Source organism: Diospyros lotus, chromosome 5, assembly GCF_014633365.1.
Source record: "Diospyros lotus cultivar Yz01 chromosome 5, ASM1463336v1, whole genome shotgun sequence".
NCBI lineage: Eukaryota > Viridiplantae > Streptophyta > Magnoliopsida > Ericales > Ebenaceae > Diospyros > Diospyros lotus.
This window is the reverse complement of record NC_068342.1, coordinates 41,323,212-41,341,652: the sequence shown is the minus strand read 5'-3', so window position 1 is coordinate 41,341,652 and position 18,441 is coordinate 41,323,212. Positions and strand designations below refer to the sequence as shown.

General features: G+C 38.7%; 1 protein-coding gene across 1 annotated transcript; it reads right to left on the bottom strand.

Moving 5' to 3' along the window:
* Positions 1-55: 55 nt before the first annotated feature.
* LOC127801915 (peptidyl-prolyl cis-trans isomerase FKBP12) lies at positions 56-15,364 on the bottom strand. Its single transcript, XM_052337445.1, has 5 exons — positions 15,178-15,364; positions 14,982-15,015; positions 14,796-14,857; positions 13,755-13,807; positions 56-335 (listed from the first exon to the last, which is right to left on the bottom strand). Exons 1-5 carry the CDS (start codon positions 15,263-15,265, stop codon positions 234-236), a joined length of 339 nt encoding a protein of 112 aa, XP_052193405.1. The 5' UTR covers positions 15,266-15,364; the 3' UTR covers positions 56-233.
* Between the last annotated feature and the right edge of the window lie 3,077 nt (positions 15,365-18,441).

Sequence of the window (18,441 nt, the reverse complement as noted above, 5' to 3'; positions counted from 1 at the left end):
AGGGGAGGAATGAAGGATTACTCTTGCTGGTAAACCAAACCCAGAGCCAAACATGTAAAAGAGAAACAGTAGTATATTCTGGGAAAGATTCTGAGATATCATAAAACCCGATGATCAAAGGTCTCCATAAAACTGGAGTTGGGCTGAAAGGTTTAACAAAGTACATAATTATTCATACAGATAAAATTATGGATACACGGGGGATGATTACCATATTGTATTGAGCAGGGTGGCTAATTCGCACTCAGGACTTCAATCTCAAAAACCAGGACTGAGTTTGGCTGAATACCCCATGCAGGGAATCCACTGGGACCATAAGCATAGTCAGGAGAGCACTGTAAAGATTACCACACGGGCCTTAGAAAATGCTGCTTCCAGTTATCATTCTTGAACAATTTGAACTACATAAATAATTTTCTACCAAGTGAAAACAAATTTAAAGTAAGAACTGTGTTAATTGAATGACTAGTGACAGCAAACAAATTTAAAGGCCTATTTCATAAAATTTTTGTGTCCCATTTTCTGGTCTTGTTTTCATTATTTTGGAAGCCAAAAAAAACCATTGCTTGATAAATGATAACCATTTACGTTCTCAGAAAAAAAAAAGTGAACAAAAAAACTAAAATTAGCCAAAAAAAGTGCCCACGCTTGTTTTCAATACAATGTGGCAAATTGTTTAAAAATGTCTTCCCATATTGCAATAGTTGTAATATAATCACACTGGAATAATAATCGTGCTATCGATATTATTAATAAAAATTTTGCATTATGCAAAACCATGTTTGTATAATATAATGTACCAAGTTAGGTACTAGAAATACAATATTCAACATATTTCTAGTGTATCAATATTAAAGGTAATAATTGATAAATATTATTATATTAAACATGTTAATAACAACATTGATAATTGTATAACGTTAATGGTGCCAATATTGATAACAGTGTTTAGTTATCCATTCTATTTTAAATCATAATATTTTCAAAAGTTTAAATAAAAATGAACACATTCATTCTATTTTTATTTCCTTCTTTCAACTTCTTCCTGGCCTCTGTTCCCCGAAAGTTCCACCTTCTTCTTCCTTCTTTACTATTCTTCTTCTTTGCTCAACACAGTTCGACCAACCAGACCACGCTTCACCAGCTATTCTTCCTTTTTATCTCTTCCCTGCTTATCTCCTCTCCTCCAGCTAGATTCAGCACAGCCAAAGCTAGACCAGAAAGAAAAAGGAGAGCAGAGAATGAGGGAAGAGAAAAAAGAAGAAGAGCCCTACCAATTGAACTATTATATATATTTGAATTAATAAAAAACAATTGTTATGAAATACCACATTCAAATTTTCTTTTCCTAAACTTTGATATAGAAGAACAGAATTAACATGGAATGTTAAATTTTTAATTTTTAATAAAAAAAAGTTGGACACCCAAAAAAAATCAAAACTAGCACTAAAAACTGGAAACTAAAAGTTCTTGTCAGATCCCTGATCTGACAAGGGAAGAATTGATCAAACGGGAGAATTGGGAATTTAGGGGGAGAATTGAGAGAGAGAGAAATGAGAGATAAGAGGAAAAGAGAATTGCGGACAAAAACTGACTTCCTTACTTCATTCATCATGTGGATTTAGGCGTGGATCAGGATTATTTATACTGATCTGGAGCCTAGTTTGGGTGCCAAAACGGTTACCCAACTTGCCCACTTGGCCTTACAGCTTGTCCATTGGACATGCTGGAGCATTCCTCCAGCTATGCCAAACACAGTTTATTTTTAAAAGGCCTAATAGCCACTACACAAAAGCTTAACAGCCTGTTAACATGACAATCCCCTCTCCTTAAAGCATTTCTTGTCCTCAAGAAATGTGTTGTGTCAGGGAATTGTTGGAGGAGATCTGGTAAATATCCCCAAGTATTGTTGTTTGGGTGGAGGGACGACCACTTGACTAGTGCCTAGATGATAGGAGCCCCATGCCTGTGAATCGCCCTTTTGTCTAGGATAGCTATTGGCACTGCTTCTGCTGGATTATCTCCCACTATAGGAGGAAGTGTAGGGGTGGACTGCTATGCTCCAATAGCTTTCTTGAGGAGAGAAACGTGAACTATGGGGTGGATATGTGAATCTTCCAACAGTTGTAGTCTGTAGGCCACCGTTCCTATCTTCTCCAAGATAGCAAATGGCCCATAGTACTTAGGGCAAACGTGGAATATGGGGTGGATATGTGAATCTTCCGGCAGTTGTAGTCTGTAGGCCACCGTTCCTATCTTCTCCAAGATAGCAAATGGCCCATAATACTTAGGGCTCAGCTTGCAGATGGATTGGTGGGTTAGAGCCTTGAGGTGCTGCTGGCTAAGCTTCAAATAAACTTCCTCCCCGACTGAAATCTCCCCCCCCCCCCCCCCCCCCAACTCTGCTCCTGTCAACCAATTGCTTCATTCTATTCTTTGCCTTAGCCAATTCTGCCTTAACCAACCTCATAGTGTCCTATCTTTGTTGTAAGTAAGCCCCAATTGCAACCACCATAGTTTGTCCTCCAATAGAGGGTGGCTTATAGTCATAAAAAGCTTCAAATGGGGTCATTTTGATTGAACTATGGAAGTTCGAGTTACACCACCATTGAGCCACTACTAACCATTCATGCCACCCCTTTGACTGCAAGAAGCTTAGGCACCTTAAGTATGATTCCAAACACTGATTTACTTGTTCAGATTGACCATCCGTTTCAGGATGGTATGCCGTAGACATAAGGAGCTTAGTGCCTAAAGATCTCATAAGTTCTTACCAAAATAGACTAGTAAATACCTTGTCCCTGTCTGACACGATGGACTGAGGAATTCCATGCATCTTCACCACATTTTTCATAAATGCTCTAGCCACTTTTTGTGCTGTAAACAGATGGGATAGTCCAATAAAGTGGTTGAAGTTAGTAAATATGTCTACTATTACCAAGATACAATCCTTCCCGTCTGACCTTGGGCGCCCCTCTATAAAATCCATGGTCAAATTGGTCCATGCACAATTTGGAATAGCTAAGAGATGTAGTAGGCCGGGATGAGCCACTATCTCATGTTTGCACTGTCTACACATGTCACACTTCAACACATAATCACATACGTATTTCTTTAACTGAGGCCAAAAAAATACTTGTTTAACCTTACGATAGGTATTATGTATACCCGAGTGACCACCAATTGGGAACCCATGTAGTGTTTGCACTATTCTGTCCTTCAATTCCTCACAATCCCCTATAACCAACTTGCCTTCGTATCTTATCACCCCATTGATCAATGTGTAGTTTGGCCTATCGTTCGCATAAATGCTTAGTTGCTCTAATAACCCCTTGGTCCACTCCCCCTTAGATAGTTGTTTGTTACCTCTTGGAGCCAATCCAACACCACTGCTAAAATGGCTGCAATCGTCCCTTCTTCTAGGCAACGAGACAAAGCATCTACTGCCACATTTTCCTTCCCTTTCCTGAAGTGAATTACATAATCCAACCCCATAAGTTTAGTCATACCCTTCTTCTGCAATTGGGTATGCAACTTTTGTTGCAACAAGAATTTTAGGCTTTCATGATCAGTTTTGATTACAAACCTCTCCGCTTCATAGTGTCGCCACTTCTCTACTGCCATTAGAATGGCCATCAGCTCTTTCTCATAGATGTTGAGTCCTTGGTGTATGAGGGCTAGGGCTTGACTAAGGTAGGCCAAGGGCTTGCCATCTTGTGATAGGATTGCCCCTATTCCATAGTTGCTAACATATGTTTCCAGGGTGAATGACTTGCTGAGTCAAACAAGCCTAGTACTAGAACCTCACTTAGTGCCTTCTTCAATTGCTCAAAAGCCTCCTCAGCCTTAGGGTTCCATCTGAATTCTTCCTCCTTCAATAGCTCCGTCAGTGGCTTATTGAGCATCTCGTAGTTCTTCACAAATCTCCAATAATAACCAATGAGCCGTAGGAACCCTCTTAAGTGCCCTGATGTTGGTAGGTTTAGGCTAAGCCACAATAGCCTCTATTTTCTTGGGATTCATGCCCACTCCAACTCCTAAAATAATGTATCGATATTCCACTTGTCTTTGTGCAAAAGCACACTTTGACCTCTTGATATACAACCGGTTAAATCTCAAGATATCAAATATAGCTCTAAGGTGGTCTAGGTGTTGATCAAAGGAAGGACTATAGACTAAAATGTCATCAAAGAAGACCAATACGAATTTTTTGAGGTATGGTTCAAAAATTTGGTTCATAGGGGCTTGGAATGTGGCAGGGGCACCAGTTAGGACAAAAGGCAGCACTGTAAATTTGAAATGGCCATGGTGTGTCTTAAATGTTGTTTTGGGTATATCATTTAGATCCATCCTAATCTGATGGTATCCCAACCTTAGGTCCAGTTTAGAGAATATCGAGGCATGCTTAAGCTCATTGTTATTGTTTTGCCCAAAGTAATAGTGTGCTGGAATTCTGGAAGAAATCAGGAAGGAATAGAGATGATCGGTGGCAATTAGTTTACAGGATCTAAATGTAACTAATTGTAATTAATAAGGGTAGTTTAGACTTTATGTAAGTTAGTTATTTCCTTTAGGAAGTTCCGCATCTCTAGTTTATAAATAGAAGGGTGCAGAGGTCAGATAGGATCATCAATCAGTTTTCATTCCATCCCTTGTGTTCGAGTGCAGTGAGAAGAGAGAAAAAGAGCTATGATAATATAGTTCTTGTAGCCTTCGTTTAGAAGATTGTATTCGAGAGGCAAGAGGAGGCGAGTGAGGGATATTCTTGTACTGTTTTCTACATTCTTAGTGAATTGTTCGCTTCTTGAATTGTTGGATGTAGTGCCATGTTTAAGGCATGAACCAGGGTAAATCTAGCGTACTACTTTCTGCTTTGCATTTCTGTCATTTATATTTTCTGTTTTTAAATCTTGTATTGTGATTGATTTCGATGAGATCATTGAGTGCTTCTTGAGTTATATTAGTACTCGATTTTAACACTCATCTAGTAGGTCTTCAATTATTGGAATAAGAAATTTATCTTTAATGGTGCAGGCATTGAGTTGTCTATAATCAACACAGAAAAGCCACGTGCCATCTTTCTTCTTAACCAATAGGACAAGGGAAGCAAAAGGGTTGTGGCTAGGTCTAATAATAGATTGGCTCAACATTTCTTTTACAAGTTTCTCAATCTCATATTTGAGTTTTGGTGGGTACCTGTAAGACCTAATGTTTACTGGTTCCACATTAGGCTGGAGGGGTATGGTGTGGTCCAATGATCTTTCGGGTGGTAGTGACTTAGGTCTACAAAAAGATCTTGACATTCAACTAGTAATAAATCAAGTAGGGCCAATTCATGTACCTTGCCAAGTTATTGGGAACCCTTGTTTAGATCCTCCTCCAACCTCCGTCTCTTGTTGCTCAATGGCCTCAATTGAGAACAATTGTGCCACCTATAACATCTTCTTGAATAGTTGTTGCAGCTTCTTCCCTTTGATCAATTTGCATGTTACCACCTCCATGTTTCCCTGCAACACCACTATTCTTCCCTCCTCTAGGGTTACCTCCATTTTGTTAAAATCAAAGCTGACTGGACTTACTTCCCTCATCCAATCAACCCCAAGCACAATATGGCATCCCCCCAACTTGAGCAATCTTAAATCAGCCTAGAAATCCTCTCTTTGCATTTCCCCGCAAAATCCTAAACATGCAGATTTGTTGATCACCTTATTCCATTAGCTACCATGACAAACAATGGTTGAGTGCTATCCAATTGGCACTTCATCTTCTTGGTTGTCCCCTCATCAATAAAGTTGTGGGTACTCCCACTGTCTATCAAGACCATGAGGGTGTCAGATTCTGGATCTGACAAGCTAATTCGAGAATAGTGAGAGGGAAAGAGAGAGAAGACTTGAGAGAAATTAGAGAGAAAATAAGGAAGAAATTTAGGAGGGAAATGAATTGAGGAGGAAACTGATTTCCTGATTTCATTCAACATGCTCAATAAGGCGCCCCTGATCAGCTTATATACTGATCAAGCTCAATTGGGCGCCAAAAGCCATTGGGGCTCGCCCATGTGCACGAACAAGTGGCCATGTGCACTTACAAGTGGCTTTCGCGTGCGTTGGTTACGCTTCACGCGATCTTGCATGCTGGGACATTTTCCCCAGCTAAGCACAACGATTTATTTACATTCTAATAGTACAATTATACTGTTATCTCTACTAACAACTAGTTAGCGTAACAATCCAGGCCCCTTAAAATGTTTCTTGTCTGCAAGAAATATGTAGCAGGCTTGCCACATTGGGAAATTGCTGAGAAGTTCTGGTAAGTATTCCCAAGTATTGTTGTCAGAATGCAAGGAAGACCATTGAACTAACACCTGAATCATAGGAACGCCATTGTGGTGTGTCATCCGTCTATCTACAATGCCCATGGGAACTGCCTCGGAGGTACTTCTCTCACTATAAGAGGTAAGCTCGGGGTAGAGCTTTGGCTGCCCATTGATTTCTTCAGCAAGGATATATGAAAGACTGGATGTATTCTTGCTTCAGCAGGTAGTTCCAGTTTGTAGGCCACAGCGCCGATTTTCTCTACAATTTTGAAAGGGCCATAAAACTTAAGATTCGACTTTGAAATGGGTTGTTTAGTCAATTCCTTGTAATGTTGCGGATTGAGCTTCAAGTAGACTTCATCCCCTACAACAAATTCTCGTTTGCTTCTCTTTCGATCAGCTTGTTGTTTCATTTGGTTACGTGCCTTGGCCAATTCATCTTTCACCATTCTTAATACTTATTGTCTCTGTTGGAGGTAGGTTTCCACGGTGGCTACTGTTGTGTGACTTCCTAGGGCAGGAAGTAAATCCGATTTGTAACCATAAAGGGCCTCGAATGGGGTCATCTTAAGTAAGCTGTGGAAGCTAGTATTGTACACCACTGTGCCATTGCCAACCATTTATGCCATCCTTTGGGCTGCACAAAACTAAAGCACCGTAGGTAACCTTCCAGGCATTGGTTAACGCGTTCGGTTTGGCCATCCGTTTTAGGATGGTATGCTATAGACATTAGGAGTTTGGTTCCGAGGCCTTTCATAAGCTCTTTCCAAAACAGGCTGGTAAATATTTTGTCTAGGTCAGAGACAATTGATCTAGGGACGCCATGTAGCTTTACCACATTATCCAAGTAGATTCGAGCCACTTCCTGAGCTGAGAATGGATGGGTTAGGCCGATGAATTGGCTAAATTTTGTGAATTTGTCTACAACTACTAAGATACAATCCTTCCCTTCTAATTTTGGTAGGCCTTCAATAAAATCCATAGTAACATTAGTCCAAGCGCGATCTGGAACTTCTAAAGGTTGAAGCAAGCCAGGATGGGCCATTATTTCATGCTTGCATCGTCTACAAACCTCACAACTCGAGACATATTCCCACACATACTGCCTTAGTTGCGGCCAGAAAAATAACTGTTTGACTTTGTGGTATGTGTTTTGGATACCCGAGTGTCCTCCGATGGGGGATCCATGCAACGCATGAATTATCCTGTCCTTCAGTTCCTTATAATCACCGATCACTATCCTGCCTTTGTATCTTATCACTCCGTTGGTAAGTGAGTACCCTGGTTTGCTGGTAGTGTTCACAGTTAGCTATTCTAGAAGATCCTTGTCCATCCGTTCTCGTGGTAGCTGTCAGTAATTTCTTGGAACCAATCGGGTATCACTGTAGATATAGTTGTGGCCATCCCTTCTTCATGACAGCGGGATAATGCATCTGCTGCAACATTTTCTTTTCCCTTCTTGTATTGGATCATATAGTCTAAGCCCATGAGTTTAGACATACCTTTTTTCTGTAATTGGTTGTGCAACCTTTGTTGTAAAATGTATTTCAAACTCTCATGATCTGTTTTGATTATAAACTTTCCTCCTTCCAAGTAGTGGTGCCACCTTTCTACTGCCATTAGCACTGCCATCAGCTCTTTCTCATAGATACTAAGGCCCTGATGTCTTGGGGCTAAGGCTTGGCTGAGAAAAGCCAAGGGTCTTCCATCTTGAATCAACACGGCACCTATGCCAGTGTTGCTTGCATCTGTTTCTAATGTAAAGGGCTTATCAAAATCAAGCAGCCCTAATGTAGGCACGCTGCTCAGAGCTGCTTTTAACTGCTCAAAGGCCTCTTCTGCCTTAGTGTTCCATTGGAATCCATTTTTCTTTAACATTTATGTCAAAGGTTTACTTATGGAGCCATAGTTCCTCACAAATTCCCGATAGTAACCAGTAAGCCCCAAAAAACCCCTTAAGGCCCGTATGTTTGTAGGTTTGGGCCAAGCCATAACGGCTTCAATCTTCTTCGGGTCAGTTCCCACACCTACTCCTGATATAATATGTCCGAGATACTCGACTTGGGACTGTGCAAAGGCACATTTCGACCGCTTGATACATAGCTGATTGAATCACAAGATCTCAAATGTAGCCCTAAGGTAGGTAAGGTGTTGGTCAAAAGAGAAACTGTAGATTAGTATGTCATCAAACAAAAGCAACAAAAATTTTCTAAGGTAGGGTTCAAAAATTTGGTTCATAAGAGCTTGGAATGTAGCTGGGGCATTTGTGAGGCCAAATGGCATTACGGTAAACTCAAAATGCCCATGATGTATTCGAAAGGCTGTCTTGAAAGTGTCATGAGGATGGACTCTAATTTGGTGGTATCCAGCCCTTAAGTCTAGCTTAGTAAATATGGTTGCATGTTTGAATTCATCAAGTAGATCATCAATGATGGGAATGGGAAACTCGTCCTTAATAGTTATGGTGTTAAGCTGTCTATAATCAACACAAAAACACCAAGTTTCATCTTTCTTTTTTACTAATAAAACAGGGGAAGCGAAAGGGTTGTGGCTTGGGCGGACAAGGGATTGATCTAACATTTCCTTGACCATTTTCTCAATTTCGGATTTGAGTTTAGGTGGATACCGATAAGATCGGATGTTGACAGGTTCGGCTTGGGGTATGAGAGGTATAGTATGGTCCAAGGAACGTTTAGGAGGTAAAGTCTTAGGTTTTACGAAGAGATCTTGATATTCATTCAGCAATGAATCTAAAAGGATCAGTTCGAGTACCTGTTGCGAAGACTTTGAGCTTACTGTCTAAAATTGCTCCCCTCGTTGATCGCTGGCCTCAATGGAAAATAGATGAGCCACCTGTGCCCACTTCTTTTTGAACATTCGTTGTAACTTCTTTCCCCTTATCAGCTTGCATGCTCCTACCTCCATGTGGCCTTGCAGAACCACTCTCTTCCCCTTTTTATCCAACGTTATTTCCATGTTATTAAAATCAAAACTAATGGGACTCACTTCCCGCATCCAATCTACCCCCAACACAATATGGCAGCCCCCCAATCTGAGTAGTCTAAGATCAGCCTGGAATTCCTCCCCTTGCATCTCCCAACAAAACCCCATGCAAGCTGATTTGCTGAGAACTTTATCTCCATTAGCTACCGTGACTGATAATGGCTGTGTTCTCGCTGTTGGCCACCCCATCCTTTTAGTCGTCGTTTCATCAATGAAATTGTGGGTATTCCCACTATTGATTAACATCATGAGAGAACTATCGTGCACCTTCCCCTCTACCTTAATAACTTTGTTGTTAACCACTCCTTTAATAGCGTGTAATGATATGGCGCCACTGCCCTCGCCCTCTTCTTCTTCTATTGCTGCCAACTCTTCTATTTCGTCCCTTTCCTTTTCACCGTCCAACAACAACAGTTGTTTCCTACACTGATGCCCTGGTGTGTATTTTTCTCCACACCTAAAACACAATCATGCTATCCTCCTTTGCTCCAATAGCTTGTCTCTGCTCAACGTATTTAGAGGGGGTGCAAGTAATGCAGGATACCTGGTATTAGGACCCATCCCCATTGCCTCTCTTCCTGGTGGTCTACCACCCTGATATACCATTCCTCCTTGGGCTCCTCTGATCTGTCCCTTTTGTTTCCTCAGCAACGCGTTAAACGTCATTTCCTGTAGGTAAGCCCCCTCTGATGCCTTCGGAACCGTCCTGGGCCTAAGAACTTGTATTGCTGATCGAAGCTCCTCATTAAGTCCTCCTATGAAGCTGGATACAAAATAATCTTCAGTGAGGTCGGGGTTTCGATTGAGCATCAAGAACTTGAGTTCTTCAAACTTCGCTTGATAGTCCATCACTGAGCCTTCCTGTCTCAAGCGATTAAATTCCTGTACTATATCCAACCTTCCCCATTCTCCGAGAATCTTTCATTGAGGCCTTTGGTGAAGTCCTCCCAATTATAGTTCACTCTTACCCTGGACCATCATTGGAACCACACATCTCCTTCATCGTGAAGATATGCTACTGCCAAGGCCACCCTCTGATTCTCTAGTACTTGGTGAATCTCAAACAACTTCTCACACCTTCTCAACCACCATCGCGGTTTAGTACCTTTGAAGGTTGGGAGTTCCAGTTTAGGAATTGGAAATCCCTGCCTCCGGTCTACTACCGGTTCATCACCTACCGTTGGCTCTTCTTCCGATTCGGTAATTCCCGCATGTCGGTGTGGCATACCAATTCCTTGTAGAATTGGTTCTGTCCGTTCTCTAGGTGAAAAATCAGGGGAGATCCTTACCGGTGGTTGATTTGCGAACATCAACATAAATTGTTGCAGCTGATCTCGCAACAAATTCCCTTAATCTCAAACTTCTTGCAATTCCTCTCGGATTTGCAAGCGCATATCCCCCCTAAGTCGATCGGCCAGAGCCCCCAGCTTCCTATCCACTGCCGATCCTATCCTTTCTTCCACTGTTTCAACTCTTCCTTGCATCTCTGATACTGTCGCTGTTACCTGTTGAAGTTGCATCTCCATCTGACGCATCCTAGTACCATCCGCCATTGATCCGATCGTCTTCAAACAATCTGGCCTGGAGCTTGCTCTGATACCAATTTGTCAGATTCTAGATATGACACGCTAATTCGAGAATAGCGAGGGGGAAAGAGAGAGAAGACTTGAGAGAAATTGGAGGGAAAAAAAGGAAGAAATTTAGGAGAGAAATGAATTGAGAAGGAAACTAATTTCCTAATTTCATTCAACATGCTCAATAAGGCGCCCCTGATCAGCTTATATACTGATCAAGCTCAATTGGGCGCCAAAAGCCATTGGGCCTCGCCCATGTGCACGAACAAGTGGCCATGTGCACTTACAAGTGGCTTCCGCGTGCGTTGGTTACGCTTCACGCGATCTTGCATGCCGGGACATTTTTCCAGCTAAGCACAACGATTTATTTACATTCTAATAGTGCAATTATACTGTTATCTCTACTAACAACTAGTTAGCGTTATAGAGGGTATTGTCCTGCACCTTTCCCTCCACCTCAATGATCTTGCTGCTAGCCATTCCCTTGATTGCGGCAAGGAAATAACCCCATTGCCTTCTTCCCCATCTTTAATTACAACCAATTCTTCCTCTTCTTCTTCTTCTTCTTCTTCCTCCCCTTCCAGTAGGAGCAACTGTTTCTTGCACTGATGTCCTGGGGAGTATATGTCCCCACAATCACATCTAAAACATAACCGTGCTACTCTCCTCTGCTCGATAAGCTTCTCCCTCTGCTATAGATTCGGGTTAGGGGGTGTAGTACCTCACCCCCTATCCTTCCTCTTAGGGTATCCTTCCCCTTCATCCTTCCTCCAGATAGCACTACCCCCTGTTCTAACTCCTTTGTTTCGTCATTAAGGCCTCCATTGTTAACTCCCGCAAAAAGGCTCCCTCAACTGCTTCTTGCATGGTTTGTGGTTTCAACATCTTAACGATTGATCGTATCTCATCATTCAAACCCCCCACAAAGCTAGAGACAAAATACCCCTTAGTCATAAAGGGGTTCCTACTCAGCACAGGAGACTTCAATTCCTCAAATCTTAATTGGTACTCTTGCACGGTACCATTTTGCTTCAGCCTATTGAATTCCTCTACAATGTCCATCATCCCCCACTCATCGAACCTCCCACATAATCCCTTGGTGAAATCATCCCAAGTATAATTGTCCCTTATCTTAGACCGCCCCTGAAATCACACATCTCCCACATCATTATGGTAAGCTGATGCTAGGGTCACCCTCTAATTGTCGGCCACCTACTGGATGCTAAACAGCTTCCCACACCTCCTTATCCACCAATGAGGCTTTTGCCCCTCAAACACTAGTAATTCCAGTTTTGGTACTGGAAAACCAGTTTGGTGCAACGGAATTTAAGCCTCTCACCTCCTTTCCACTTGATTCTCTCCCACCACTAATGGATCTCCGTCCAATTCAAATGATCTCGCATTGTGAGTGTTGTTTCCAATCCCTAGTTAGATCGAATCCAACCCATCTCTAGGGGGAAATCAGGAGATATCCTTACCTGATTCTAGCTCGAGAACATGAGCATGAATTGCTGCAATTGATCACGTAGCAAATTCCACTGCTCCTACATCTCTTCCCTTATCTGTTCGCGCATGTCCCCTCACCCGCACGCAATCTCTTTGCCATCGTCTCCAATTCTGATCTACTACCAACTCCCTCCTTCCTTCAGTTGAATCCACTCTATTCTGCATCTTCGTCATTGAAACTGACATCTACTGCGACTAAGTCTCCATGTGCTTCATCTGGGTACCGTCAGCCATGTCTAATTGCCCTTCACAATTCACCGTCCAGGACCTTGCTCTGACACCAATTTGTCATATCTGTTGTAATCACTTGTATTAGATTAGCTTTGGGTTATCTCAGGAGGGTTTTATGTTGTTAGCATTTGTATATCACTTGGGTTATTCTAGAAAGTTTGTTTCTAGAAGGGTTAATTAGCAGTTTAGTCCGGTTAGTTGGTTGTAACTATCGATTTTTGGTTAGCCTTCAGTTTTACCGCCTCTATGATGTATAAATAGAGGTCGGGTGTGAGGCATTGAGGGCGGGATTGTACTGTCTTGGGATGAGAAAGTGAGAGAAGTATGCGCAAGGTTTTACTTGAGAACTAAGAGGGTATATCTTTGTATTCTTGGGTAAGGAAAACTCGTTGCAATCCTGGGTATAAGGCTGGCGAGAGTTATAGTGCATGTAATCCTTAGTTTTCATTCAAGATAGTGGATACAAGTGCCTCGAGCAGTCTAGATGTAGATCTTGTTAAAGGACCGAACCAGGATAAATGTGTCAGTGTTCTTCTTTTCTTGTGTTACATTAATTCTTGCGGTATTAGAGAGCTGAGGGATTCTGTGGGAGAGATTTGTTGTGAGCGCGAGTGTCCTTGAGAGAAAGAGTGTTGTTCGATTATTACAACAAGATCCCTAATCTGACAAGGGAAATTCTCAATTGCTAAGAATTGATAGAACGGGAGAATTGGGAATTTAGGGGGAGAATTGAGAGAAAGAGAGGAGAGAGAGAGAGAGATAAATGAGAGATTCATCATGTGGGTTTAGGCGTGGATCAGTTTTATTTATACTGATCTGGAGCCTAGTTTGGGCGCCAAAATGGCTACCCAACTTGCCCACTTGGCCTTACAACTTTTCCATTGGACATGCTAGAACATTCCTCCAGCTATGGCAAACACGGTTTATTTATACAAGCCCTAACAGCCACTACGCAAAGGCTTAACAGCCTGCTAACGTGACACTTCTGTCAGACAGCTTCTAAAGTTTTCACTACTTTTTTTTATTCACAAGTGTAGATATGATTGCTCGACTTCTTTATTCATCCAATGAAAAACATTAAGATTAGGATGATATGCAACAACCAAAAGAAAAGATCAGAATATTACCCGCAGCCGGGCAACTTCTCCCACCTGCATCCCCATCACACCTTCATCCCATCCTGGGACAACAAAAATCTACAAATAAGGTTTGAACAACAGAACTGGTACGCTACAATTCTCTGTCAAAAATTCAACAGCTATCACATAAGTACAAAGAATCAATTGTTACCAGATCTAAAAGGTGACTCCAAGGAAAATAGATAAGACACATACTTCTCTAGAAGACCAATAGATTGTTATGTCAGAAAGTTTTTGGAGATGACAGTTTCCACAATCTTTTAGTAAAGCAATTATCTGATGGTTAAGCCTTGATCCAAAAGGTGGAAATATTTAATTAAACATTTTAAAACTAAATAGAAATGAGGAGCAATTTCAATGTCCCTGAAAAAACTGGTTGAATGGCTTTTCTGTTCATAAAAATTATCCCAACAGAAATTTCAATTCATACGCAAAGTAGGAGAAGTTCAACAAGAATTGATATCTTAATATTAAAAGAAAATTTTAGCTCATTACAGAAGTATTGAGACAAGGGTCTTCTGAATTGTCAAGGCCTCCTACAAGCTATAGAGGGGCAAGATATTTCTTAGGTAGAATGCTGGTAACCTCGTCAATGGAGATGTTGCCTTCTCTCCTCTAAATTTTTATTATAATTTTATCGGGTAGCATTAACCAGTATTGTAGTTTCACAGGATTCCATAATTCCAAGACTGACAACTTGATTAGTGTCCACAAAGGGCTTTAAATCTCTCCACTTGGCTAGTTAAGAACACACGTTATGCATGAGGAAAACATTATTCAAGCAACACAGTTCCACACGTTAGATATAGGAAAAAGAAATACAATTCATAAATTCATAACTCCAAGTTATTTTCCAAATCCAAGCAACCAATCAAGCCCTGACAGAAAATGTACATCGTGTCTCACAATATAGTCAAAATATGTAAAACATTATTCAAGTGAATGGAAAAATAACCCAGACACTAAAAAATTGCAAATAAATCACAAATGTAGTAAAACTTAAATGCACACCAAAATTGCACATTTTACCTTTGATAACGGAGCCTTTGCCAATTTTGAAGGTGAATGGCTGCTGCCCAGGGTCCTTGGTGCTGTTGTACAGAAGAGACAGAAAGAAAAGAGTTAATAATCTTAAAAAATATATTTATGGCAGAAGATCACTCAAATTCAATCTCAGGAACTTAAAAAAGGAAGCACAAATTCATAAATCTGTACCTCCAGAACTTCTGAGAAAGATCACCATTTTTCCCTGCATTCAATTATTTAAAAAAAAAATATAGAAAGTAAAAACAAGCACCAGAGCATAGATCCGCAGACTCATAAAACAAAATCAAAAACCAAAACAATTAAGATATTATCAAGTAAAATTGCCGACTAGTATGAAAACAAGCATGCTGTGTAACTGCCAGACCGTAACCAGTGCAGTGGACGGTGACGCTCTGGCCGGCGACGGGTCTGGGGCCAGTTCCGGCTCTGAGAACTTCCTTTTCCACTCCCATCCCTTCTCTCTTTGCTCTCCTACGGCGACGATTCGACAATTTCTCGTCTTCTTCTTCTTCTGGTTTTAGGGTTTCGGCGAGCGATTTCGTGATCGCCGAGCGAGAGTATGTATTTACGATGCGGATGGAGGTGGGACCGTGGCAGTCACGCGACAGTCACGTGCATTAAAAAAAAGAGATATTTGACCTAGGATTATCCAAACAATATTAAGGGCTCGGGCCCAAGCCCATGCCCATAGTTAGGTCAGCAGGTCCATCCAGATGATCAAATCCAACCATTCATATACCTTATCTTTGTCCATACTAACCCTTCAATTCGGATTCAACTATAATATTTGTTATACATTTATTATATTATTATTACATCATCCTTGAATATAGTGTTTGGCCTAAATATCGAATAATCCCTTGTAAGACTAGACTTTGCCATCATCTTTAAAAAAAATAGACATTCAAAGAAATTCGAACTTGATAATTACTTAAACTATGTCGAAACTAAAAATAACTCGAATATAACAAGACTATTTCACAAATTGATTAATAATTGACCCTAAAACCTTCATCAATTATTGTAACCCGTGAACAATTAAGTTTGACTAGTACATTCACAACTTTTATCATAATTTTTAACTAATATTTAGTTGAGTTTAGTTGAAAATATTCATAATCATTGTATTTTTTTCAATCTCAAATTTTGATTAATCTCAAATCTTAATTTTAAAATCAAAAGGCATTTTAATCTTTTAACATCATTAAAAATGTTACAAGTATTTTCTAAACCACCTTAGGCTATTGTTATGGACCGTTGTGGGTGAGGAATAGTCCAATGGTAAGGCCCAACTTCTCCAAGTCCAATAGCCCAAGACCAACGCTATCTCTACGATGTCAAGTAGTTGCTAAAATACGAGCTCTAGTTATGATAACCAGCTAGCTCCCGACAATGGCTCTAGCTCGCTGGTCAACCCGATCAGCTCGTGAAAAATATCACGAAACATAATATTCAAATCTAATACCTATTTGTCCTTATCCGTGGAAACCAGTCCCCACATAGTGTGAGACTTTTACTTCTTGTTTTATGGAGATAATGACATATTATCCCTCATGATATGACCCCACTATTTTAAATTTTTTGTAAACTGTCAATATCTTACACTATAAATAGGGGATCAAAAGTTATTGTACGGACATGATAAGAAAATACATATTGTTACTCTGCAAAAATAATCAGAGAATGGTCGTGTACTAGGCATCATTCTGGCTGAACCACGTAAAAAAATTTTGCGTATTGTTTGTTGATGGTGTTATTATTCTCTTCCCTTCGCATTGGTGATTACTGGATTAGTACGGGTCAACAAATCTCGATTGGCCATTCTTACACATCGACAGAAAATATTTGCCATTACTTTAATAAATATAAATTTAAAACACAATAGACAAAATTGTAACTGTCAAACGTCTTGTATTTCTTTGACATATGAGAAATAATGTAATTTTTTAAATTAATAAATACTATGTGTAATTTAATGAACAATTGAGGATACCAAGAGTAATATAATGAAAATTTGTTAATCAACTTCTTAAGATTCCTTTTGATAAAAGGAGAAAGTATGTAATTTTCAGAAGCCATAGATACTCACAAGTATACTCACAGTATCTTAACATTCCTTTGATAAAAGGAGAAATAGGATAATTTGCAAAACACAAATATATTAGATGTAATTTAATGAAATATTGGGGTGATGCCAAAGGTAATACACCAAAATATTGTGAATCACACGTTGATGATAGGATGGGTGGTACTATCATGGACTTATTTGGACCACATTTTTATAGTTACGATAGATCTATTAATTTTAACAAAAATATTATTTGGATATAGAATTTTGATATTTTAAAATCGTTACCAAACTCATATTTTTGTTTATATATTTTTATATTTTTTATATAATCATTCAAATTTGTTGTTATTTTAATTACATTTTTTAATATACATTTTAAATTAATTTAATCTCTATAATTTGATTTTTTCGTGCAGTAATTCAAACTTTTTGTTGTTTTGATTATATCGCTATATTTGAATTTTGAGTCAATTTTACTCTTATACTTTAATATGTAAAAAAGTATAAAGTGATGCGAGCCAATATAATTATTTTTTTTACACGTTAAAATATAATAATTAAATTAACTTAAAAATATAGGTACAAAAATATACTTGAAATAACGAAAGTTCGAGTTACTATACAAAAAAATATATATTAAAATATAAGAATTAAATTCATTATAAAATGTAAGTATAATGGTGTAATTGAAATAATAAAAAGTTCAAATAATTATAAAAAAAATATAAATATAAATTTAATAAAAAATTATCGATGATTACTTTTTAAATATTATTATCGTCACACATAATTTCAAAATTTTGCCATAACATTCAATAGCTTACAAATTATATTTATCAAAAGTTTGAATTATCATAATCTAAAAACAAAAAAAGATAAATCAATAATTAAACTCTAAAGAGATCCAAAACATATTTGGGAGATTCACTATTATCATAATCTGATATAATTAATTATCTATCAACTGATAAATGTCGAATTAAAAATCTTAAAAATTAATACCAAATATCTCGTCTCGTTTAATCTTTATAAGACTATAACTTTGGTACTTAATATTGACTTATGAGTTAGAAACTAAACAGAAAATTTAAACTTAGTCTCATTTCATAGGTACTAATATTAATATTAACTAATATCAAATTTTTACAATTTTTAAGAGTAATACAAATAAAATTTAAATAAAAATAAGAATTCACAATTCCATTTCAAATTGAAGTGTCGGTACCACACCTTGAACATAAATAATTTAATTAAAATTTATGTGTTATTTATATATTAATATATTATATTTTATGTCAGATTAATATAAATATATAATAATATATTAATATGCAAATTTTATCAAAAGGGCCATCCGGAGGCGTTCAACTAACATTTCCTTAAAAGGGCTTATTATGAAAATAATTCAATTATTTTCACTAATTTATAATTTTATTTAATAATTTTAATTTTGATAAAATTAACTCAATTAAATATAATTTTATCTAATATTATATGTTGATTTAGAAAGAGTATGTTTATGCTGATTTAACATATTAAGTGTCATATAATAATAAT